At 44.2% G+C, this 25,883-nt stretch overlaps 1 protein-coding gene across 1 annotated transcript; it reads right to left on the minus strand.

The window, feature by feature from the left end:
- Positions 1–1,891: 1,891 nt before the first annotated feature.
- On the minus strand, positions 1,892–25,234 carry ADAM28 (ADAM metallopeptidase domain 28). Its single transcript, XM_040618173.1, has 24 exons — positions 25,108–25,234; positions 22,168–22,268; positions 21,473–21,549; positions 19,554–19,632; positions 17,725–17,801; positions 16,475–16,670; positions 15,958–16,020; positions 15,466–15,537; positions 14,745–14,914; positions 13,983–14,067; positions 12,610–12,740; positions 11,651–11,828; positions 11,050–11,139; positions 10,213–10,408; positions 9,437–9,539; positions 8,874–9,030; positions 8,101–8,181; positions 7,460–7,538; positions 6,450–6,540; positions 6,039–6,138; positions 5,713–5,778; positions 5,309–5,386; positions 4,226–4,288; positions 1,892–4,103 (listed from the first exon to the last, which is right to left on the minus strand). The coding sequence occupies exons 1-24, from the start codon at positions 25,154–25,156 to the stop codon at positions 4,071–4,073; spliced, it is 2,415 nt and encodes an 804-aa protein (XP_040474107.1). The 5' UTR covers positions 25,157–25,234; the 3' UTR covers positions 1,892–4,070.
- Positions 25,235–25,883: the final 649 nt, after the last annotated feature.

Here is a 25,883-nt window from a genome sequence, read left to right on the forward strand (position 1 = left end):
GGCATAAGGAAGCAAAAGAAAAAGAAGGGGGAAAAAAATTTCTTAATTTCAAGTTACAAATGACATTTATTTGATGAGGGCTGGTAGGACAACGTCTTGTTTTCTGATCAGTGAAAGCTGAATCAATGAGGACTGCCTCTCGCTGCGTAGAGCTGAAAGGGTTGCAAGGGTTGGGTTTAGCCCATTTATTAGTGCTCTGGTGCCTCTGTGTCTGAAAAACTGAATGTGCCCTGCTCTCCCCACTCTGCCTGGCTGGTGGTGTTCTTGTTAATGTCTCCCCCACCTATAGCTCAAGGTCAGAGGAGGTAGTAAATTCAGAATTGATTCCTTTGAGATGATCGCAGCCATCTGATAGCAAGCCAGAGAAACTTCTTCTCCATGCCCCATTGCCCTCTAATGGCCAGCACGGAATTTGCACAGCAAAGTGGGCGATTCAGAGGGCCAGGTGGCAACTGCTGGGGGCATCGGGCTGTCGTGATGGCCCGTCCGGTGTGCGCCTTAATTTTGAGAACCCCCCAGAACTGCTCACAGGGACGATTGGTTCGGAGGCGCAAAGAGCAAAAGGTTTGCTGGCTCTCGGTAGCGGCATCCCTCAGACAGAGGGAGGGAAAAGAGGGATGAAAGAGGGTGGTAAATTTGGAGCCTGAAAAGAAATAGAAGAAAAAAGACGGTTTTGTTTTCCTAAGGAGTAAAGGGAGATGGAAGAGTGAAGCGCTCACTCGTACTAAAAAAAAAACCAACAAAACAAAACAAACACCACTCCAAAACCAGTAGTAAACTGCTTTGCTTTTGGGCTGGACGCAAGAGGAGGGTCCGGCACACGGCTCCCAGTCCGTGTGGGTGCAGCGGTGGCGATGGCACTGTGCCAGGGTCCCCTCTGGACCTCGCCATACGACGCCAGCCCATGGGCTTGCGGCTGTACCACCTGGGTGGCAAATCACGCTGAGCAAGGGACCCTGAACCGGGAAGAAGGGAACAGCTGGACCCGCACCAAAATATTGCCGTTTAGTGAAAAGACTAGGGAGGGAAACGTAGCCGATGATGCAGTAGCCCTCTGGGGCTACCTACTGCAGGTTCTTGGCAAGCGGAGTGCTGGAGATGTCTTCGGTGTTCTTGGGTTCACTTTCCCCTTGCAATAGAGGTTTTTTAACAGTAGATGTCACGTTTGCTTAACGGAAAAAATAGATTGTACCTACAGAGCAGCCCTTTGTGCCAGGCCTGGCTGGAACCACAGAGCATGTGCCCCACTGCAGGAGATACCATCACCTGCCCTAGGGATGCTGGGACCGAGAAAAGCTGTAAATCATAAACTGCTCAATGTAATTTTTGTGCTCTGATGTAATTTTTCTTAGGGTTCTACTGTAAGTCACTGCTGAGGATGGATGCTTGGTCTCTACAGCACTTGTGCTCTGCTCGGGTGCTGGGGTTCAGGTTTGCTTGCTGAAAGTCTTCAGGTATCGAGGTTGGAGCCCGCACAGGTCGGGCAGGGTGCAGGTTTTCTGCAGGAGAACGTAAACCCAAGCTCGGTGGTTTGGGAGTTGAATCTTAAAGGAAATTAAGAAAAAGCAAGGCTCTAGACCTCAGCTTGTTTCAAATCTCGGTGTCCTTGGAAAATTCTTGAGTGCTCGTAGAGTGGACAAGGTCAGAAGCCATGAAGAAGTAGATTTTTAAGCTGACAGAGAAATTGTGATGTAGTACCTTGTCAACACTTATTATAAATTTAATTCAGTTTTCTGGCTAACTTGGCAGGGTTTGGCAACACCTGTAAATGATCTTTTTTGTCTAAATTGGGAATTTAAGGGATTTGGCAATATTATAAATTATCCTAATTTTACACTATTGTTGAGTGTTTCATGTGCAAATGATTATAAGACAAAACAACTACCTCCAGTTTAGGTAGAATACTTTTAATACAGAAATCTTTGTCAATACATTAATTACAGGTCATAAAAAATAAGTTCTGAGTCTTTACACCATAGCCACATACAGACAGATTAAAATCCGTTTCCAACCGAAATAAAGGAACAATTAGGCAAAGCAGAAAAAAAGCGATGCTCTCCCAGTAACATTTACCCTGAAACAAAAAAAAAAAAAACAAAACCAAAACACGTCACTCCTCAAACTGAGGGCTGTAATTCCATTCGTCTGTACTTGATCGGCAACCTCAGAGCAAGCCTAGCCCAGAAGAGGAAATTGGGGTTTTTTTAGATGCATTTTTGCATCAGACACGATGGATGAGCCCAGAAGAAGAAATTGGGGGTTTTTTAGATGCATTTTTGCATCAGACATAATGGATGTGCAGCGTGCCGCCGTGGTAAGGCTCGCTGCAAATAGCAAGGCTCTGCAGTGGAGACGTCACCGTGCAGGTACATGGTCAGCAGCCGGACAAGATGACGTGGATCAGGACTTCTGCGGGTGTGAACTTGGGTCGTGAACATGAGCAGAAGCTTTCAGGCCCTCTGAAGATGGGGCTTTTTAAAAAGTCTTAACAGGCCCTGGTCAGAAGCAAGCCCAGGGACAGGGGAGTGTGGGATGCTGGCCCGAGGCCCCAGGGCTTGTTTTGGTAGTTTGGTGGCCGGGTGCTCTGCCTGGGCAAAGGCGCCACGGCCAAGGGCTGGGAGCTGCCTTCCTGAGCCACAGCACAAGCCATCTGGGTCTGTCCTGACTCTGATCCCGATCCAAACCCAAATCCAGTTCAGACTGGAACCTCTATAAAATCTTGAGTACTTTGCGTCCCGGACGATTTTGTTTCTTTCTCTTTTTTAATTTTTTTCCTTTCCCCCCCCCCACCCCTGGTAAAATTTTTGTTCCTTGAAAAACCCTTCTGTGCGCTTCAACTGAAAATGATGGATGCCAACCGCGTGAACATCAGTGCCAACGGTAACAATAGCATCAGCGCCAGCACCCTCACTGTATCATTAACATCAGCGCCAACAGTATCATGCAGATCCACGCCAGCAGGCCGATAGTGTCAACAATGCTGATGCCAGCAGGGCAGAGCGAATGAAGAACCCCACAGTAATAAACCGGCGTGCAAAGCCTCGCGCTGCGACGCTGTCCCATAATAACAAACCCTGGTGCCCAGCCCAGCTCTCATTAGCAACTTTACAATAACACACACCGCTGCAAGAGCGATTAAATGAAAACATCAAGGTGTGTATATCCTGGACTGGAGAAATGCTCGGCTATTCCTGGAGCTGAGGGGCAAATGAAATAAATCGTTAAGGATTTTTGTTGACTGCGCTTTTCTAAATTTTTCCTGTCCAAGTGCAGTGGTGGCAGCTGGAGCTCTCTTTAAACTGGCACAGCCAGTTGCAAGCCAGTCGTGCTCTGGGAGCACTTGCAAGCAGCGAGTGGCTTGACTCCCGCGTGCTTCGCTTCGGAGCCTGTCTCCAGTCCTACCAGCTCAGCAGAGGAAGCTTGTTGAACAGGTAATCTAAGGATTAATGAGAGAACTCGATCCAAAAGGATCTTGCCAGAATCAGTGCATTTCCAGTGTGTAATCCCAATTGTTTGAAAACTAGCTCAGGCCGTGAGGACAAATTTTTCCCCCAAGGGCGGGAAGGATTATTCTTGGACCAGAACGTGCAGTTTGCAGATGGAGGAGAGGAGGTCTGCTCTGTCGCCAAAGAGAGGGCTGGCAAAGGTCCGGAAATGTAGCAAAAATTGTACAATTATACAAACACGTAACACCCATGCTTCCTCTGATCTTCCCGGGTCTGTACCCAGAAAAGCAGTGTGGACGCAGGGCATCCCAGTGCAGCCACATCTTGCGGCAGTGGCCAAGGGCTTAGGATGTGTTAAACGGCTTTCCTAACTTACTCCCAGCCTACACCTCAGTGCAAGTAGTGATGCTGCTTTTGTTTCCTTTTGGACAGCAGCTTGATGTCATCGTCAAAAGGTTCCTCGCTGTTGGAAAAAAGCAAACTTGTTCTTGCAAAGCAGCTGTCAAGCTGTCAGTCCGTTGTTGTTTTAAAGAGATCTTGGTTGCCTGAAAGTGGAGGAATCAAGGGACGTACAAATTGTCCCTGAAAATTCCAGGTATCTCAATCAGCCCTACTTCAGAAGCTTCATACCCTGGGATTAATCGGAGGTTTTAAAGCCTACGTGGGGGAAAAAAAAAAAAAAAAAAAAAAAAAAAAGGAGTTAAATCGCAGTGTGCCTGGTGCCATGTCAATGAATTACAGCCCGAAGGAATTGCTGTTCCCATCTGAACTCCGGTTACCTTTGGTGGAAGTGGAGGTCTGCCTTTGGGAACTGGGAGATGAGCAGGTTTTCTTTCTGGTGCCTGTAACAAAAAATGTCGTTTAAATGCCGTCAGGTTTTGCTGATTGAGCAGCTGCAGGACGTCTGCAGACCTCAGCTGCTGCTACTGTTCCCTCATGTATTCACTACAACGTTTTCCTGGTGCAAAAGCTAGGGGTGAATTAGATTAATCTATCCACATGCAAGAAGGCACAATAATATAAATGCACAAGGGGTACAGAGCTCCTGTTTCAGAAGACCACTGAGCTATTCTCAGGGTTTGAATTAATCTGTATCAAGTATCCATGCTCAAATAAGACTGCTTTGGAAGCCGAAGCTGATCAACGTGTTCGAGGTGCATGTTGAGGAAAGCATCTCTAAAGCCAGTGGGATTTAAAGGTGGTTTTATAACCAAGCTGATATGGTCAGTTTAAATTTATTTATTTATTTAGTCCTCATCCATCATTTTTCATGCAGGCAGGACCATGCAGTGACGCTGGCAGCGTGAAGAGGGTTGTATTGGGTGGGCGGGAGGGCCAGATGCCGAGGTAGTCAATATTTGAGGGAAGCATTTCCCTTGAAGTAGGATGCTTTGGGTTTATTGATGGGAAATACTTGGATTTTTCTGGTTTCCAAGGTTTTTTTTAAGAATTCACTAGATATATGTATATATGCACACTGAGGGAGATCCCCTGCCAGGTGGCATCCTTAGAGACCACCACACCTCTACAACACAGGGACCATTGCAGACATCTGTAGTAGCAAAGATGCTCATTGTTTGCGTTGTGTTTACACCTGAAATTCCTGTTGGTTTGGACTCCATGTACTATTGCTAATGAGAAAGGCTTGTGATGGTTTACAGGACTCCTTGATTAAGATTATTTTGTGCAGTTTAGGATTATGTGGCAGAAAAGGTGACTCCTACCCTAAAGAATATGTGGTTTGAATGTCTGTGATTATCAATTTTTTCCAGCCACAGTCAGAAACTGAAAATACTAATTAGCTTCTGATACTCATTTGCAACTCAGATGAAGGACGTGAGAAGTTGTGAGGTTGTACTTACAAAAATCTCCTCTGTGTAACAAGAGGCTGGTTTGGTAGAAGGAACGGGAGGTGGGGGACCTTTTGGCCTCATGGCAGGCTGTGAAAGAAGAAAATGTGAAACATACTGACCCCATCTACGTACCACGTACGTGTGCATCTGCATGTTCCTAGGGGAACGTGCAGGCTTGAGTTCTCTATAAAAAAGGCATTGACAGGGGTAAAAAGGTGCAGTGATTTCATAAGCAGGGATGCCTCGTGCTGTTTGGCCCTGAGGAAACACGCTGGGTCTTTTCTGGAGCTCAGTGATTTCCCCAGCCTCCGGGACCAGGTTGTCCTTGCCTGTCTCCACCGTGGCAGGAACCGGGATGTGCTGCCTTCCCCAAAGCCAACGGGAAAGCAAAGAAATTCTCTAGAAGTACTTACGCTCCGGAGCTGTGGTTTGTTCTCTTGCAGTGGAGGTACGGGAAGGAGAAGTTTCTTATCATTCACCTGAAAGCAGGAAAGGGTTAAGCTGGATGGAGCCCTGACCTGGTTTATGCCCTTTGCACGCCCCTTTGCTGGGGAGCATTGCTCCGTTCCCATCCCCTCCCCTTGCTGGCGTTCACAATGCTGTCCTTGCAACCCCAGATGAGTATTTTGAAACCCTTGAGGCAGTGTAGCGTGCTGTGGCTGATGGGTTTCCATGTTTCAACCCCTTGGTTACAGTCCCAGGGAGACCACAGCTGACACAGTGCCCCCCCGGCTCTTACCTTCTGGGTGGGTGCTGCCAGGACAGGGTGTTCTCTGCATCTTTGTTCTTGATCCACAAAGACTTGGTTTGTGGCTCCAGGTCCCCTTCTGGTCTGGCAGCTATGCAAATATTACATTTAACTGTAAATCTTACCCTGACTGAAGTAGAAAAACCAACCTGCTGAAGTTGAATGCCTGCCTTACTCCTATTGCTGTGTCATGTAGTCATGTCCTTCCCTTCCCGATTAATCTGGAGTTACAGTATCAGGTCTTTGGTCTCTCCCAGCTATGGGATTTTTGGACCAACTTCCTTGGCTTTCCAGTATTGTCATTCCCTCCACCTCCTTTGAAAACCCTAGCTTAAACCCCATCCAGAAGCGGCTTGGCTTTGGGTTTTGTTTTTTTCCCCTTGATGGGGATAAGCATCTTACCTCTTCTTGAGTAGTCGGAAGCGGATAAGTAACGCTGCTGCGATTGCTGTGACAGCAAGGACAACCAGCACACCGGCAACGACAGCGAAGCCTGTCAGGGAGAGAGAGCACAAGTTGCTATTTCTTAAAAGGTCCGCTGTTACTGGGCGGTTTCCCATCACGACCATCAAAGTCATTTTTTTCACAAGGTCTAGACCCCATTTGTCCTCGCTATTGCTCAAGTTCATGGCTTCTCCTGCCGCAAATGGTGACTAAAGGAATGTATTCCTGCCGGTCTTTGCCGTATTTGAAAGCTCTGGTTATTTTCTGCACTGTCCTAGGGCTAAACGAGCCTAGCCCTGTCCATCCATCCTCCGAGACCATTTCCGTGTCATCCCTCTTCTCTTTCTCCAAGGGTGTTACCCAAAACTGGGTGCAGGCCTTTGGGATCATACACAATTCATGCTTCACAATTTCCCTTCGACAAAGCAATTCTAAAGCCTCAGCCAAGCCACAGCGTTGGGAGCTGACAGTGCTCTGCTGAGCATGGAGAGGGGACAAAAATATTTAATAACACAAGCTGAAATATTTTTTTTTCCCCAAAACACATGGAAAACTGTACACAAAGTGTTTTCCCTTCGAGGTAGATCAGTTGGAGGCCAGCTCCACGCAGATGATAAGGAAATGAACTTGCCCGCCCCTCTCACAGCAAAACCTCTGGGAGCTTGCCTCCGCTCGTTTGACAGGGCTAATACGGCTACTTGTTATCTCAGGATGGAGAAAGGGAAAGCCTGCTACTCTAATCTCCTGGGTGTTTCACTTCTGTCGGGTTAGACAGAAAAATAGCTCCCTGCAGTCATTCATATCAACTGCGATGACAAAGATGTGCAGGAAGCGGAGACCTGGGGATGCAGCACCTGCAACGAGATGCTCTGGCCCCCGGAGCAGGGTAGGGCTGTCTCGCTGGAGCGAAAGCAGCTCGTTTCAGCCAAGGGTTGGCAGTACCCACTGCGTGGCCTCCCAGCACTTACTGGTGATTGCCGAGGAGCTGTCGCAGGTTGGTGGTGCCCACCCTTCTTCACACTGGCATTGCAGCTCGTGGTCACACACCTAGGGAAGCACAAAGCCAGGAATATCTTGGGGTTGGAAATACAAGCGAGGCTGTAATGCCATGAGGTTTCATACCCCTCTTATTTTGCATAGCCTAAAATTTAGCAGTTTTGCACAGGACAGGCCTGGCTGGCCGCTAGCACGTGCCTTTGGCAGGGGTTTCTGCAGTGACAGCTACAGAACAAGGCACGAGGCAGCAGTGTTGTTACTCTTTACATCTGTAGGTTGCTGAATGTTCAGAGAAGATAAGCCCAGTCACCTTCCCGAAACAGAAGCTGGCCTGAAGGAGAACAGCTGTGATACTGGGGCTGCGAGGCAGGACCTGGCACAGGATCTGTGTCCACCTCCTCCCATTTCCTTAGCAAAATTACCGATGCTGTATCAGGTTAGATTCACTTTCATAAAAATATACAGGAAGCTTCTGGCTCCAACATTTTTTGCAAATTCCTATTGCAATGCCTTAAATACCGGCATCAATATGGTCTGTAGCTGATATGCATAATTTTCTCTCTTTTTTTTTTTTTTTAAAAAAAGTTAATAGCATAAAACGCTCTAATCTTACAGCATGTCCGGTACACTTGGCAGAGCAGTTGGTTGATCTAAAGAAACCTTCGGCGTAGACACACTCCCCATTGCTGCACACCTGAAATGCACAGGACAAACGTTAACAAAGTGATTTATCGCTTTCAGAACATGCAGAGCTTGCATGTTATTGTGTAAAGTGATGAAGAGTAAAAGGAGGCATAGAAACAGGTCAGCACATCACTTAAACCTACGTTAGGAGTTTAATATGTGGATATAACTTTTCATTCGACCTTTGGGTATTTTATAGCCAAGGGAAGTGACAAAGATGTACAGACATCACTGCTTTCCACTCCTCTTCAATCATTCATCCTTCCCTTCCCCCTCAAGTAGAAATATATAGCAAAGAAATTGGGAATAGCACCCAGTGATGCCTAGCACATCCATTATAGACATAATTAAAAATAGTAATACATGTGTGATCCTTTAACCCTTCATACAAAGGTATGTTTCTCTTGCCACATACATTTATGTCAGTAAAAAGTAATAAGGCAGCAGTCAAGCACAAAGAAATCGGAATGATAGCAGTTCCCGTTAGCTTTGCTACTGATTTATGATAGATGTAAGGCAGAAGGTATGGCACATCAGCTCAGCAGAGTAAGGCAGAAGATATGGCAAATCAGCTCAGCAGAAGTTTAGTGTCCACTTCAGTCCTCCTTGCTTGAAAGTCTTTCTTGTCTGGTAAAAGAGCTAACGGTCGGAGCAAGACTGAAAGAGGGGGGGAAACAAGGAGAAAAGCTATTCTCTACTAACCATCCCATTCCCACACTTGGTTCCATTGAGAATCATCCCTGGGTCTCCTTCTCCATGTCTAGGAAAACTTGCTTTGCAGGACTCAAAAGTCACTAGGCTCCCATCCTGAGGCATCTCCTTCCCCCCAGTACAGAACAACTTTCCGCACATTATATCTCTGGAAGGAGAACAAGAGGTGCTGGAACAACGGCATGGCACAGCAAAACTATCTGAGCTGGTCTCTCCTCCAGCCTGACTTTGTTGTGTGCAGGGACTCCAAAGAAAAAGCTGCAGAAAGGGGTGGGGGGTTTTTTGGTCTGTGGTGTGTTCAACTCTGTTTATGAGAAGGTGGCAGGTTCTTAATTCCTCTCGAGCTTCTCAGGGAGCCCACAGAAAAGGATATTTAACTGACCTGACCTCCACTTCTGAGCTTCCCCCGAGGCTCACCGCAATATTCAAAGGGACAAGGGACACAGGGAGATGGGTGCCATCTGAAAGGCTGCGCTCTTTGACTCTGTCTCTTAATTTGAATAGGAATGGCCTCTCTTCCCAAATCCCAGCGAGTTCTGTAACACAGTGCTTACTTTTTTTTGCACGGGACGTGACTACCTTTTTCTTTTCTGCAGTATCCATAATATACCCCCTTCTCGTTCATCCGGTAGCAGGAAGCTGCACCTTCGGTCGCCTCTGTGAAAGAGGAAGATGCGGTGGCGTGAGCTGAGGTTCTCTGCCTGGCAGAACTAAGAATATTCCATTCCCTTTACCTGGTAAGGAAATGGCCCTTCCCAGTGAAGTTACCCACGGGCCTGAACCACCCACTGGCACTGCAACGGCGCTGTGCACGCCCAGCGGAACCCCCCTCTGTGTTCTCTCTCTCCCCAGTATGAACCAGTAGATCTTAGCTGACAGAAGGGACACAGCCAGGACAGGAACTGGTGTAGGACCGGGAAGAGGGGAAGCCACCACACACCTTCAGAAACCTGAAAGTGTGTCAAATTTGGACATTCTTTTGAAATGCGGATGTTTTCTTTTCCTATCAAGCGAAGAATACCCTCTTGGTTCCTTTGCAAAGTGAGCTCAAAAATGCTGTGCAAAAGAGGAATGCGCTCGCCACTTCCCATTTCTCTAGAAATATGTTGCACTGTATGTGCTGACCTTCAACTTGCATGATTAGAATCATTTACAGTGTTAAATATAATAAACCAGTGTCTGTACACTACGAACTAGAACTCATTCCTCTAGATAAACTGTTCCTGATTTACAGACGATCCTTGCAATTTTGCTAGCAGACAACGTCTGCCTCCCTCTTTCCCCTTTTGCCTTAGGCAACTTTATTTTTTCAACTCCAGCTTGTACTTACGTGGTCCGAAAGCAGCTTTGCACTGGTTTTCTCGGGTGGGACAGTTTCCCATGTAGCAGTAGCCTTCGCCGTAGTTGCAGGGATGTCCGTTCACACGGAATCGATCCGCTGGGCAGTTTGCAGAGGAGCCGGTGCACATCTCAGCCAGGTCACAGTCGTGCTTAGCTGCTCGGCAAACAGCTCCTGCTTTTTTGTACTGAAGGGGTGGGAAAGCAACAGCACACTTCACACACTGCTCCTCCGTGCTGTTTGAAACTCACGCTGAACTAGACGGCTAAAATTAGGGGAGACAAATCTCATCCTCACTCAGCAAGTTGCCTGAGGAGCCAGGTCCGTATCTAATTTAAAGTTGGTTATGTCGACGGGCAAGATTTTTGCCTGATTGTGACTCAGATTTTCTTTCCAGGAGAAAACGCATAATCAAAACGCTCATTTCTCCAAGAGGTTGAAAGATTGAGTGAATGGATAGTGGTGGTGTAGTTTGGGATGGACAAAGAAAGCTTGAGTGAATGGATAGTTGTGGTGTGGTTTGGGATGGACGAAGAAAGATTGAATGAATTGATAGTTGTGTAGTTTGAGATGGACAAAGAAAGATTGAGTGAATGGATAGTTGTGGTGTAGTTTGGGATGGACAGAGTGCTTTTGTCATTACAAAAAAAAATTGTAATGACAAAATTTTAGTGCTTTTATCATTACAAAAAAAAAAACAAACTAGCACCACATCAGTAATTAGGAGTAAAGGAGATCGGGTTTTTGGAGGTGTATTGCTGCTTTCTCATGGGGGGGAAAAAGATACCTTGGAAAATACGAGAGGTTAGAGATTGAAAGGAGCCTTACTTGGCAGTTTTCACAGCACTCTCCGTGTGCGCATGTGGAACCTGCGGTCAGTTGGCACGTCTCGGGGTTGCAGCACTCATTTGTGCACTCCTGTGACAGAATCATCAGTCAGGGCACTGGGACGGTCCCCTCTGTACCTCATTCCCAACGAACCATCCCGGACCTGCTTATGGAGGGAGGGGAGGCTCCCTCGGACCTGCGCTTTTCTGTCCTGAGAACCATTCCCACCAGAAGCCCCACCAGCCACCGTGAGCGGGCACTTAAGGAACACAGAGCGTGTTTGAATATGGAAGTGCTGGTAGAAGTTGTGCTGGGAACTTGTTTCTGCCGAGGTGGTTTTGTATGTATGGCTTCTCCTCCTCCTCAGTTCCTCTGTCAACACAGCGTGACAAACCACGCGGTCATCTTTCCCACCCTTTGGCATGCGCTTGATAGGGATGCTGACATTGCAGGTCAGTAATTCGATGACCACAGTTTCTCCAGAAATACTTCAGGCTTTGAACTGACTACCTCAGAAACTAACAGGAACCAACTACTGTACAGCCTGCATAAAACTCTCTACCTCTTCCAAGTATTCTTTTATTCCCGGTTATGCAGATACCTCAGGAGTACCGCAGTCGCATTCCTCTTCTTTTTCCACAAAGCCGTTTCCACAGGATGGAGGTGCTATGATGCTGCTGGGATCTGGGATGTTAGTTAAGCATTTTGGCATGTCGCTCAACATGTATTTCTCGAAGCTCTGGAGGCTGCAAGAGCTGAATTTCTTGGGGATGATAGAGCTGTGTTGAGAAAGAGGGAGGATTTACGTAAGGGTTGGCAGAGGCAAGGAGAAGCAATACCCTTTACAAGGGAAAGAAAACAAGTGACCATTCCTCAAACTATCGGGTGCAAACCAGTAGAAACAAACAGATTGGAAATACTTCATGTGCTAAATGTCAGCATTGCATGTAATAAATCCCACACCACAAGATTTAAGCCTGGTCTACACAGTTTGTGCCTGGATGCTTCAGGCATTAGGAGTTTGCCAGTGGGCCGTCCAGCAGAGGCTCAGGATGTTCAGCTGGAGATGAAAACTCAACTAAATTCCTAGGTAATGGGTGTTTATAAAAGATGCAAGCACCTTATGCAGTTTGCACAGGAGACGTCTTCAGAGTAGAGAACAAAAACCTACTTTAAGTAAATCTTGGGGAAGCTCTGCCATCCGAGATACCACAGCAGTTCCGTGCTGTCGTCATTGTAAGGAAAAATGATTTATGGTTTAATGTGAGAGTCTCCACCACACATGCAAGATAATGTTATTATCCAAAAGTTGACTAAAGTTTGGGTTGGGGTTGGGTTTTGAGTTGGTTTTGGTGGTGGGAGGTATCTGTCTGGGAATATCTTACAAGGGCCTGGAATGTCTTCAATTTTTTCTTCTTTTTTTTTAATACTCGGAATGGAATAATCTCAGAGGACAAAAATAATCACTATTCCATTTTGAACCTGGCAGCTTATCCAAAGCCCATCTTGACGCGCCCCGTGCATTAATGCCTTCCCTTGCCTTTTCATCCCAACTCCTACCTGACAGTATCTGTCATGATACAAACTTTACTACTACACGTGCAGGCTTGGGTGTCATGACTCATGCCCAGGTTGTGTCCCATCTCATGTGCCATGGTAGACGCAACTGCAATTTCATTTCTGTTATGATCCTGCAGAGACAAGAACAAGCTGTTATTTCTACGAGTACAGAACAAGTAGGAACATCGGAGAAGCCACATGGCTAAGAAATAAGACAATTTTTCTTCATGTGAGGTTATCCTTGCTGCTACACGAGGATTGATACGGTGTTCAATCAGTGCATGTGCCTATTCCACAGTTTATGCTGTGTTATGTTATAATAGCAACAAGATGATACCACTGAGTAAATGGGTATAATTAGTTTTTAAATAAACATGAGGAAGTTAGGCTGCCAAGTATCAGCTGAGTGTTAAGGGGAACTGAACATCTGAAGCTCTTAATCCTCTCTCTGGATAGCTGTCTCTGCGCTTAGGGTAATTATGTGGGTGCGATATAATTATTACTCGTTACACCAAGGTCACTGTTGTGCTTGCACAGAACGGCAAGGCAGACACCCTGCTACGTCTTTGCTCTTAGCTTGGTGCTTTGTGCTGCTTGGTGGGAGGGAGGGAAGGAAATATCCTACTCTTTTGAGTAAAATCCAGAGGTATCAACAGCAGGTGGTAGTGGAAATACCTAAAGCACGAGGCACTGTACTGGCCATGCTCTTCCAGCGTGGCGTTGCAAATCACGCTGCTACAAAATGCATCCCCATGCCTGGAAGAGCATTCCGGTTTAACGATGGTCCTGGGATTTCCTTATGGTGTGGGAAAGCTGGAATTTCATGTGGGTTATTCCTCTTGCCAACAAGCCCAGCATCCGAAGCTGGGTGCAACGGTTGAGTTGCTGGTGGTGTTGGTAAAGTTTTGGATTTTGTGGGTTCCTGCTGAGGCTGAAGTTTAACTACAGTAGTTTAGGCAGCTGTAATCAAGTGGCTAAACTGAGGATATACATCATGAGAGTCAGAGCCAATTCCCCATTCAAAACAGGGAACCTTAAGGTAGAGGCAGAAAATAACTTATTTCTCTCCTTGGACTCTGTTGGAGCCTGGTACTCCGAGTACAGGTGTCTGAGCTTGATGTTGGTGTTTAACTAACACAGATACCATGTGTTGCATGTGCTTTCTTTACTGTCTGCACTTTATTTAAAATAAAAGCTCTGACTGCAAATGTCTACAGTCTAATAAAACAATGATGTGAACCAGACAGGGAAGTGAAAGTGTCGTACACCCAACAATTGTCATTAATGTTCTTTGCTGGTTGAGCAAAAAACATTTAAAAAAAAAAAAACAACCAACACTTTAAAAAATTAAAATAAACAGAAATAAATCAGACCTGAATAATACCTGCAGAATATGTATCGCTGCATATGGATTTTAGGAAGGCTAATCCAATCGTGGTCCCCTCAAAGTCATAGCCTCTGCAAGGAAGAAGAAAGGCAGAGTGATGTGCCGTGATGTGACCAGGAGGCAGATCTGAAGGCAAGTCTGCTTTATTAACCAGGCTGAAGGCATTAAGCATATACTAATTCCCAGCTCTGCTTTGCATCCCTGATTTAATACAATAATTACTTAAATTACGTTGCAGTTCATCAGGCTCAAAGCATCTGTCTGAGGGTAAAGAGCTTGATGAAGTGCTCGCAACGTAGCAAAGTGCTTGGATGAATCAGGGTATTGAACGGGAGCCAGAAGAGTGGAGTGAGTGTCGGTTTAGTTTGGCGACGTGCATTTCCCAGCCATTAAACTTCACGTTGGGGCTCCTTAGGTTGTCAGCCCGTGCTGCCATCCTCGGGGCACTCAACTGTTCCATCACCAGAGCAGGGAAAAGGGGAGTTTGGGACGTAGCAACCGTTCACATTGCCTGGTTTTGCAAGGATTCGGATGGAAAGTTTCCATCCTACGTCCTCGCAGGTAATCGCGCTCCATGCAGAAAAGAAAAGCAAGACAAGAGAGCCTGCACTCACCTTTTGGTCTAGGATTGGAAAGCATGAAATCCCACTCAGTACAGACAGCGGCTGCCAGCTTGGCGAGCAATTTTTAAAGAACAAATTCCTTGAACGTATTTGGAAATGCAAACAGGCAACGGAGCGATACGCACGTGATCAGCTGAGCATTGTCGTTTCTTTTCCTCTTTAGTAAATCTGATAAACGCCACTTTGAGAAACTGTCCAGAGTGAACCCCGCGGCGCGGCTCAGGGGGCATTTATCACCATCCGTCCAGATTTCCAGGCCAGTTAAAGCCACGTAGATATTTATGGCCTTATAAACCTGCAGCAGAGAAAGAGTGTTGCTGTAAAAATGAAGTACCTTATGAAGACTTCGAAACAAACACTCATCCTGGTCACCGGTTCACTTTGGTCACTTGCCATCTATTCCGCTCCAGACCTGATTTAAGTTTTTCCACACTTTGAAGTCGCAAAAAAAAAAACCCTAACAAAGACATGGAATCTCGTTTTCCCCCACATTTAAACCTACTAGAAAAATGGCTTAAAATATTTGAAAATGCCAGCAATATTTTTGAAGAAATTTGACTTGCAAAAGATATTAGGAATCCCTTCAATCTTTCTGAAGGATTTCGATCATCATTTCATTAACAAGTATGAAAAAATAGGGTGCAAATCTTCCTTTATAGAAATCTTGCATCTGAAGGCAAAGAATAGCATAGCATGGACAGGTGTGTTTAATGTATTTAATAAATCACAGTGAAGTTCAGTTTTCATTTATTCCTGCATGTCGTAATGAAAATTCGTGATGTTTGCAAAAGAAAAACATTATAAATCACTTCTGTTTCAATTTCACTTCCCTGTCTCTGCTCTTACCGTGTTAATGAAGTTGACTATTCCAAATATCCTTTGTCTGACGGTTGTAACATCTTCCTCATACTTTTTATACTAAAAAAGTAAATGTAGTGTGTTAGAAAAAAGAGAGGAAAATTATGATTTACCAGAAAAAAATATAACCCACAGAAGACTGCATTGCAGACTACACCATGCCTGGTCTACTTATTGGTTTTTTGTTGTATTATTATATTAGACAACGTGTTTCAAGATCAGGCCCTTGTAAAATGCCTCTCTGTGTGTAGGGTGCAGAAGAGGACAGGTGCTGTACGGGTTTTTTTTCTGAATTCTTGTCATCTCCAGGTGGGATTTTCAAAATCAGTGAGCATTAGGAAATCCTATTCCCAGCCAAAGCCAGTGGTACAACACAGCGTAGCACTGGGGTACTAGTCGGAGCTGAGGGGTATGAGTAGTACCTCTTGAGAAACCTTACGTCTAGCGGGTCAAATGAGAAGAAATCGTTTCAGTACTCACCAAAGTATTGTCTGCCACTATGTAAACTTCCAGATACTTTTTTGCTTTCAGGTATGCTTTCATCTAAAGGAAAATGATACGTTTCAATGACTTCTAAGGCTTGTTTCAGGCTCAACCTTTGCAATTTCAAACCCAGGTATTGCTGATGTGGGTATTTATTTAGCTGAGTCATTTAGAACAGGACCGCCTCGTTCGGAAAGGTAGGCTAGCTATTAAAATGATGATTAAGATTGTGGAAGGTAGGCTAGCTATTAAGGAGTTTTTGGATGTTTAAAGATGCACATGGGCACCTATTGGTAACGTGCAGGAGGGCTTAACTCAGGTGGTGGCTCTGAAATCTCAGACCTGTGAGATTTTGCACTCGTTTAAGATCTGATGGTGCTTCTCCGTTTGCAATCGCTTCTTTTCTGGAGGTGCCACCAGACAGAGCGGGGCTTGTGCTACTCGGGGTCCTCCTACGGCTGCAAGTTCTCTGCTTACATGTCCTTACTGGGCTGTTGCTTAACCACGTACTTACTTCTGGACTGTTGCTGGATTTGAAGATGTCGTTGATGGGGTCATTTGAATCCTCTTCCCAGGTATTATTGATCAGACCGCAGGTTTTTATGGACTTTTGTGCGAGTTTCGCGTACTTATAGACCGCATGCTCGTCTGTGTCCGAAGTTCCCAAGGGCTCGATGAGGTACTTCTGACCACGGGTCTCAAAATAACCACTAAGAAAATGAGTTAGACTGTGATCTTTTGAATCCACAGGACTAAATCAAGGTAGCAACAGTATCTCTTAATGGCATTTATTTAGCCCAAGCATACAGACCATTGCAAACACTGATGCAATGGAATAGTTTGGCAGCATGCAGGCGGAATGTAAAATTTAAAAGCAGAAATCAAAGCTGCTGAGTCAGTTGGAAGATTTGGCTGGTCAGTGAAGTTTCTGAGTAGGAGACTGTCAAGTCAAAAAGAAACGGGTTTAGGAATGAATTAGATTTACATTTGGGGGGTTTCTCCTAACAGAGGTGATTGAGATGTGAATTTCAGTTCAGTGGGAATCCAAAGATGATTTTTCATCTCTAATTGAGATGAAAAGCTGAAATATTGAAAGACATTAAGAGTTTTGAATCATTTTGAGCAGCAAATGTCAAAATAAGTGTTCTGTGTTAACATGTAAACTATGCAAGAGGTGTTCACAAAGAAAATCTGGGTTTTGGCCAGACTCCACTAACCATCAGGAAAACATTCTGCAGCAGCTTCTCAGACCCAACAGCCATCCTGTTGCCTTTTTGTGGTATACCACTGCCTCATCAATGATTAGAAATGAGCAGAATCTTTTAAGTGAGCTTTTCATACAAAAAGCTTGAACTTCCTGATGCTGGGACTGCTGTAGCACTAAACATTTAACCTTCTCTTGAAGTGTCAGTGGAGGTTCCTATCACTCAGCAGCATCAACCTTAAATGTTTACCATAAGCACGACCAAATGATTTATGGCCAGATCAAATATGGAGTTAATCATATAAATTTATTGTTATCACTGTTTCTTTAGCTTCCAGTTTATAAGCTCTGAAACTGAAGTAGGAAGGTAACTTCTTTCTCCCTTCTTTCCCTTTTTTATTTTTTTTTTGCTGAACCAGTTTCCTTGTAAGCATAAGCGAAAGATAACACCACTTAATTTACATCCTGATTTATTTTTTTTTTTATATTGGGAAATTTATCCTCATACAGTATACATATTTGGCCATCGATATCCTTTGGGAGCCAAACCTCTGCCTTACCTTAGACCTTCGCAGGCACTGATGCTTGCTACAGAATCGTCATCATTCTGAACGTAACCTTCATAATAACAGTGATCCTGTTTAGAAAGAAAAAAAAACCAACAAACGCGTCAAATCGGGCCATGTCTCGTTGACTGCAATGGATTAGCCTAGATCCAGTGATTTCAGGAGGCAAACCACGCTCTCTACAAGCTACATCGAACTGCAGTGTCTGAGGAAGGCTCCCGTCAGACGAGATCACTACAGTGAAAAAAGCTGGTGGCTGTCACCACGTTTGCTACAGTACCATCATTGTTATCCCTCGACACCGGGGGACCCAGGTTGGGACACATGCCATCAGGGTGGGCGCCGATGGATACACCATAAAATTAGAAAATCGGAATATTTGTATTTGCTGCTCAAAACTGAGCATATACTGATGTGCTCTGCTGAATTAAGGTCCACATTGGATGGTTTTATTGTGGCCAGATTTCAAGGAAACACCCATTAATATCAACCCAACAATTAAATGCATTCACTTCAATGAGGTCAAAATGGATATATTACATTAAAACATATGATTAGGGGCAAAACTATTGTGACTTGATTGACTTAAGGATCTAAGGTCTAATGAACACTTCTGCGTTCAAAGAGGCTTCAAAATCAATGAGGTATGGTGGAAAATTTTACCCATAACGTTTTCCTTAGTAGATCTCTTAAGAGAGACCTGTAACACAGTATTCAAACCGATGCCTTGTGCCTTTTGCTCTCTCATAGATGTTTGGTTTCACTTTTATTTGCCATTTATTTTATTTACCACTTCTTTGCCTGCCTTCCACTGCAACACAGCGACTTCCTTACAACAAACTGCAGACTAGAGGAAGAGGTGGAGGATTACTCTCCATCTTTTGAGGGCACAAAAGAAAAACTCCTGAGCTCATCATAAAGTATCCAGAAGGCAGGGATTCAGCAAGCTGCCCTGGTTGGCATGTTTGAGATTGTCTTTAATGAGGTGTAGGTGTTATCTGCCATTCGCAGGGTCCATTCAGGGAGTGAAAGTAACTGAAATGATCAGAAATGGCATTTTTTCCACAAAAAGAAAGCTGGCTCAGAATTTTTTATGTGCATCTACTTCACTCAAGGTCCTCCCCTTCCTGCTAATTGCTCCATGAGCAAGGATATTAGGCGTTGTATGCCACGTGTTACAACACATGACGTGACATGGGACACAAAGCTTCAGGTGAGGGCTCTGTGGACCATCAGCCCCGTGGCTGCAGAGTTAATTAAAAAATAACTTCTGCAGTGACTTCCTTTGTGTCTGGACCAGAATGACTGATTTGTCATGGCTCAGAGGAACCACCCGGGGTAACCTGCGGTCCATTCACTTGTGAGCGTGGGTGGCACCGGGAGCCAACAAGGGACCGTGTCCCGTGTCCGTACCAGAATCTCTGATCTCACTGAGATTAACAGCGAGTCACCGAGTTGCCAAGGTAGAAAGTGGCAGAATGGCCCTGGCTCCACTCCCTTTTCCTGACGAGAGAGAGAAATTTGGCTCAGAAAATGTGTTGAACAGCCATTAAGGTAAAAAGTGGTTGGCTTTTGGAAAGGCAAAGCGTGTGTCTGATTCTCTACCGGGTGTCCATCAGTGTCATTCTGCCAATGTCACAAGTCGCATCTTCCCTGTCCCTTCAGGGGCATCCTAAATTCTGGTTTAAAATCTTTTCTTTCTGCTTGATGTGTGCTAGCATTTCATGGACCCGTGACTCTCACACAGAACTCAGGACTGCCAGCATGGGGGAAGAAAACCTTTTTTTATTACCTTGATCTGAGGTCTTGGGTTTTTTTATTACCTTGATCTGAGGTCTTGTTGTTATTTGTTGACCGTCGTCAGAATAAACTGTTTCAGTGTAGTCTCTAGCTAATAGACGCCTGCAAAGAGTCGAGTGCAATTATTATTCAAAATAAATAGCAGTCATCTAGGAATGAGGCGATTACATAATGTGCAAAGTATGTCAGGAATTCAAATGATTACTCAGGTTATTATTAGTATTGAAAAACCAGGGAAGCAAAGCTGCTGGGTGGGGAATTCTGCTGGTTAGTAATCCTTATTCAAACAAAGGAACGTTTCTAAAATAAGAAAGCAATTAAAGTCTACTTGTTTCATCGGTATAAACTAATCTCCTAGTAGATCTGAAAGTAAATGTACAATTACATATGCAATATTCATCCTTTTTTGGCCTCCGATTCACATAGGCAGTTCCACCGCTCCAGGGTGTGTGTGAAATGGTTCTGATCCCTTCCCTTCCCAGTTCACCCCCACTGACTGTAATTAGCAAAGCTCTAGTTCAGCGGCAAAGCTGCCCCGTCTGTTTCACATGTGCCCGTGCCTACACGTATGCGTACATGCGTGCACACGCAGAGATTCTGTGAGATCACACTAACATATATTTGCCTGATTCCTTTGTTCACAGCTTTTTTACATCTCGTTTCCTCTCTGTAATCATTCTGTCTGAACTTGGGTTTTCTTTTTGGTCTGCACAACCCCCCTTATTTTTGCACACGTGTGTGCTCCTGAACCTTTAAAGGAGGGCATCACGGCTGTGGAATGAATTATTCTGTTTCTGCCACCACTGGGAAAGGTGCCTTTGTGTTCCTTGCCAGCGTACACGTTTGCCTTTTGCTATGGAAGGCCAGATCCTGCAAGGCTCTGCGCACCCAGGCTCCTACGCAGCAGAGCATTAAGTTAATGCTTAACTTTAAGCCAAGGCTGTAGTTTTACCCAAGCAGAGCAAGTCTACATTACTTCTGTTTGGGCAACTACCCCAAACTATCGCAATCCATTTCTTTTTAAAGAGCAAGATTTAGTACAATGTAATCCCCTTTCCTGCCCTCACCCCCACCCCAGATATTTAGAGGGGCAAACAGTTAATTATCGCCTATGTTTAACATGAACTGATCATAGTATTTACACAGCTATTTGAAAAGTACCTAAGAAAGCAGACTTGTTTGATCCTATGCTAAATATTACGGTGGAGCCAGCAAGCAGAAAATCACAGCTGTGCTTTATTTTGGGTTGCTCTGTATGGTTTTGGATGACTTTTTGTATGCTGTGTTCTGCAAAAAACCCCCCGCTGCTTCTCTGCACCCCCTGCGCAGCCCATCTTAATGCTGCTGATCGCTGCAGCAATCCTTGCTCTCCATTTCCATGAAGCATTTTGTCAATGCCAGTATGTGTTGGACTACTCGAATTCCAACAATGGTAACGTTAAGGCAGGGAGTGCTGGAAGCTGAATTATTAAGGGTTATTGCAAGATCTTATTATTATTATCCATGTTTGGAAAGCGTACGGAGCCAACAGCCCCATTTCATGGATATTTCTCTTGTTCTCTGTAGTTTCTACCAGCACAGAACAAATAAATACAACCCAAAGTCTCTCCACAGACAGAGAAAACTTGTGAAATAATATGAAAACATTAAACATTCAGTGGATTGAGCCGTTTAGGAAATAAAATGGGAGAGCAGACTTAGCAGTATAGGCAAGTCATCCCATCACGGTAGCGTGATATGCCTGTGCAGTTATTTGACATGACCAAACAGTGACATGATGCTTTCTCTCCCCTCCTCTTCTTTCATGGGGATTGAAAGGTTCTTTGTACCAAAATCCCTCTGTCCTGCAGAGCCTACGTCCTGTTTCGTTGTACGCCGAGTGCCCTACAGAGGCATTTACAGCGCGGAATAATGCTCAAGGGCAAAGTTGAATTGAACCTACTTATTTTTTTGGAGATGCAGTACGACTTCCTCTCCACTGGCTTTGATTCCATACTCCATTGTGTCATCGTATTTTGTCTGTAAACAGTTTTAAGTGTTAGAATATGAACTGTTACAATTTCCAAGCTCGCTGTGAGGTGGCTGTTACTGAGTTGCCAACTGCATTCTTTTCCTCCTCTTCCCACCAAAAATAAGTATTCTGGCAGTTATAGAATAAGCAGGAGGTCACTCTGTTTCATATTTTTTAATTAAAGGAACAAATTTAACTTTGCAAATTCATTTCTACCATCTTAAGCGCATATCCTGCATACTTGGGAAAGCACTGAAGCGGATGCTTAGATTCAAACACTTACATACTTCAAGAGGATGTTATTAAAAAGCGTGCTTGCTTTTAGGCATTTGATTCCGTTCACTTCAAACTAAAAAGGACATGGGTTATTAAAAATCTGAGTAGAATCAAACCCTACATCTTTGCAGAGATGCAAGTACAGCATACCCAGGGGTGGCACACAGGCAGTGCCCTGCATACGGCGCGTACCTCCCTCTTTGCCTTTTCCAAGACCAAATGTCTGGCTCCAGACACTCTTACCCTTGAAAACCAAGGGTACTCTGCCTCCACAAAACGTTCCCCATCTCCCAGGGGAAAAAAAAAAAAAAAAGAAAAAGAAAAAGTAAATTATTTATCTCTTTTAATACCTCTTTGTTTCTTTCTACATCTCTTTTATGTACTGTGTGCAATTTCCGTGGATAAACTATTTCGTATTGCTCAACTCCAGGTAATTTCTTGCTGGTGCTCCCTAGGGAGAAACAGATGAATATTTATGAAAACACAGTAATAACTTATTAAACACCGTATTTCATGTCTGTCAAGACTGATTCTTTTGGGCTGTGTAGTCATTCAGCTGTTGCGACACCCATTTCTGGTGTATTCCCTGCCCTGGTGTGTACCCATCTGGTCTGTTGAGCAGTCACCCCCATTACGTGACCTGACGCGAGGTTTGTTACAGTCTGGATTTCAGATGAAATGACAGACCTGAGTATTTCCAGGTGTCGAAATATTTTATGCAAGTCGCTTTTGGGTTTCTTTCCCCAGCACCAGTAAGTGGTTTCAAGTACCGATGTGCTAGACCAGCTACGCAAGGTGCAACCTTTGCATTTTGACGTGAATCAAGTTCCACGGTTCTGTGAAATTAGTGATCCCCGATCCTTATCCCCTGATGACACACAAGTTAAGATTGCCTCTAGATAATCAAATAACCTCATGGAGTTCACTGCAAGTCTGGAGCAAGCCTAGATTTCTGCTTTAGAAAGCTTTTCTGCTGGTCTTCTCACAGGAATATTTGAGAAAGCTCTTTAACAGCCCCACTCTTCAGCTATTAAATCAGATTGAGGGGGGTTACGGCCTTGGGACCAAAACCAGGACACTGCAGAAGGTGTTTGAGCAAGACTAAGGAAGATGATAGGAGATAGGCAGTACAGCAGGGGAATCTTGAAGTTGGTAAGGAATCCAGGTAATCCCCCAACTCGCACAGTCCTTTTTTCCTGGCGTAAGGCATCTCCTGTGCCTGCAGGGGCGATAAAATGACTTGAGGAAATGCAGTGCTGATGAAAAGCTTATTTTTTTTGTTTTCTGCTTCTAAGAAGCTCTTGGCATAAGTTAATTCATGGCACGGCTTGCAGGGGTGGGCAGCATACGTTGCATCATTTGAAGTTAATAATAGCAGCTGCTGTGCAGCATTTGGGAAAACAGGGTCGTACAAGAGACGTGTTGGTTTCCAGCAAGGCAACAGCAGGTTTTACATGCCTCCTAAGCTCTTTAATCTCCTACAAAAGGTCATTTCATCTGAACTGGCAAATTCTTGAGGGCTCAGCGCTGGGCTGTATTTGGAAAAGGAAAAAAACAAAGCAAAACAACAAACCCCCCCCCACACACACACAAAATCCACAAACAACAAAGGGAGAGTGCAACTCCCATTTTAATTGTCTGCCTCAAGGCCAGATTTTTACAAGAGTAGGTCATCCAATTATTGTAATTTTCTAGATCTGTTATAACAGAGCCCATCCTCATGCAAATTGTTCCAGCAAAATAAACAGAATAATTCTTCACAACTGGTTTATTTGATTAAACTCTTTCAAAAACTAATTGCAGAATAAACTCGGTTGTATTTTGACAAAGATGAGTGCTGTAGGGAAGGGCACGAGGGCATAATGGTACTATATACCATATATATATATATATGGTGTATGTATATATATACACCATATATACATTTTCTAGATCAGCTGAGCCACTACACAGTGACTATCTGTGCATTAGCAGAGTGCAAGCTTGGTGTTGTAAGTTATGATGATGCTTTATCTTTTATTTTAAGCAAGGAATTAGGTTTACTTTTTTAAAAAATCTTCTGCTCAGCAGACTTAGTCTTTCCATGAGCTTAAAGTAGATTCTTATGTCATGATTTTAGGCCTCTCAGGGTAGAGTTCTGTGCTTTTTTCTTTTATTTAGATAGTTTTATGTACCCACTCCCCGTTACAGCCTCTTTATACAAGACCCAACTGTAGCCCAGACGGTTGGACTTGGATGGAGACTCAGAACTAAATTTTCCCTTTTCCTGCAGTGTGATACAAACAGCATTTCGAGGAAAATAGGTTGGTTTTGTGCTGGAACAAATAGGTTCTTAGAGGTAGGGTGTTGGTTGTTTGGGGTTTTTTTAATCGACTCAGTATATTGTGGCTTCATGCATTGTCTTGAGTCGGTAGCTTTAAGGAGGAAAAAAGTTCCTTGGGCCTCGTACAACAGCTAGAAATCGTGCTAATAAGGAACAAATAATTACGTACTTTTCCAAGAGCCTAAACCAGGAAGAAAAATCATTAGTGAGGATTTCATTGGCAACGGAGGTTTGGTTTTGTCAAGAAACAAAATATGTAACACCTTAAGCATTAGCACTGTGCGCTCTTTCAGGTATTCTGTGCAAATAATGAAATCGTAAAGATACCTGCTTGAATACAAATTACATGTCCAATTATGTATATAAAACCTCTGCGTGTGTGTGCATGCCAGACTCTGAAAAAAATCTTTTCCCTGTTGACATGAATTGAAAGAAACAATGCACGTGGGGGGGGGGGGGGGATGGGGAAAAAAGTGTGGTCTGTTAAGGTTAAGTCATTTAAATACCTGTAACCTGAAGTATCACACAGATAATAATGGTACTAACTATTTTAATTCAGTTAATTTTATTAATTGAATTCAATTAAAAGTCTTTGGTTTTACAGCCAAAATGCTGTCAGTGTAATAAGTTGTCCCAGTTGGATAAATTGTCCGCTCACTTGCAGGAGAAGTATTTTCTTAATTGGCTTACACAACTAACCGGTTCTGGATCTTTAGGCAATCTACGGCCGGTTTTCACACAAGTACATCTCTACCTAGAGAACTTTAAATAATCACTCTGAACAACAAGAAAAAAAGCAAATATCCCTCACTTCAGCAATGCCATTTGTTTGCAATGCCTTTAATTCACTGTTCTTCCGTATTATCTACATGTTAATAATTAAAAATCCATAAAAGCTGTACAAAGCTATCCATAACAATGACTACTAAAGTTTTTTTAAAAAAGATAAATAAATAAAGAGCCGTACCTTGTTGCAAATGTAGCAAAACAACAGAAACAAGGAGTAGGCTGGTCATCTCGGTTGCGTTTGTCTCCTAGGAGTAACCTCCGTGGTGTGGGAAAGTTGGGTCCCCAGCCTGTCCCCGTGCCGGGCAGTGAATGAGAGGCAGTGAGTGGTTCAGCTTTATTCTTGTTCCTATATGAGGAAGTGTTTACTAAAGGTGTTGCACAACTTTCAAGTCGCGGAGCGTTACAGCACGCGGAAGTTCCTGCTGGTTAGTTCGTGTCACACGAATTGTGATAGATTGAATACTTCTCTGAAATAAATTCCCTAAAACGGTTTAGCGGGGGGTAATGGAAAGAAAGAGGGGGAGTCAAGTGGTCCTAATGTCTTTTTATCGTTGGGTTGGTAAAAAGCTACGCTAGAAACAGTGGGTCCCACCGGTGGCTTGAGGAACGGGAAAGTTTACAAGAGGTTTAGGGTAAAAGGGATACGCAGGGCTGGCGTTGAAGGTGTGTTTCAGTTCTCACGGATTGCCACATGAAAATCGCCACAGATGAAAATCTGTGAATCATACCTCAGCGCCGAGCAGGTCCTTTTCTCCCCTTCGATCTACATTAGTAATATTTGCTTGAGCTCTACGTGGAACTGTCTAACAGGATGCAGACAAGTGAGCAATCAAGGTGCCGCCTGTCAAATCCTAATCTAAAAATCTCTGCTAGAAACACCACATCGACTCAGCCAGCTGTAATAAAATAGTATTATACAACTGTCAATATAGAGCCGCTTTATAGAAGTTTAAC

This window comes from Falco naumanni, chromosome 19 (genome assembly GCF_017639655.2).
Source record: "Falco naumanni isolate bFalNau1 chromosome 19, bFalNau1.pat, whole genome shotgun sequence".
Lineage (NCBI taxonomy): Eukaryota > Metazoa > Chordata > Aves > Falconiformes > Falconidae > Falco > Falco naumanni.

Bases quoted from the DNA above. Each gene is read 5' to 3' on its own strand.
- ADAM28 (XM_040618173.1), bottom strand. From the start codon at position 25,156: ATGACCAGCCTACTCCTTGTTTCTGTTGTTTTGCTACATTTGCAACAA. The intron at 16,021-16,474 runs GTAAGTACGTGG...ATTTTCCTTTAG, and splicing joins AATCCAGCAACAGTCCAGAA to ATGAAAGCATACCTGAAAGC. The intron at 11,140-11,650 runs GTATCTGCATAA...ATTCTGTCACAG, and splicing joins GCGACTGCGGTACTCCTGAG to GAGTGCACAAATGAGTGCTG.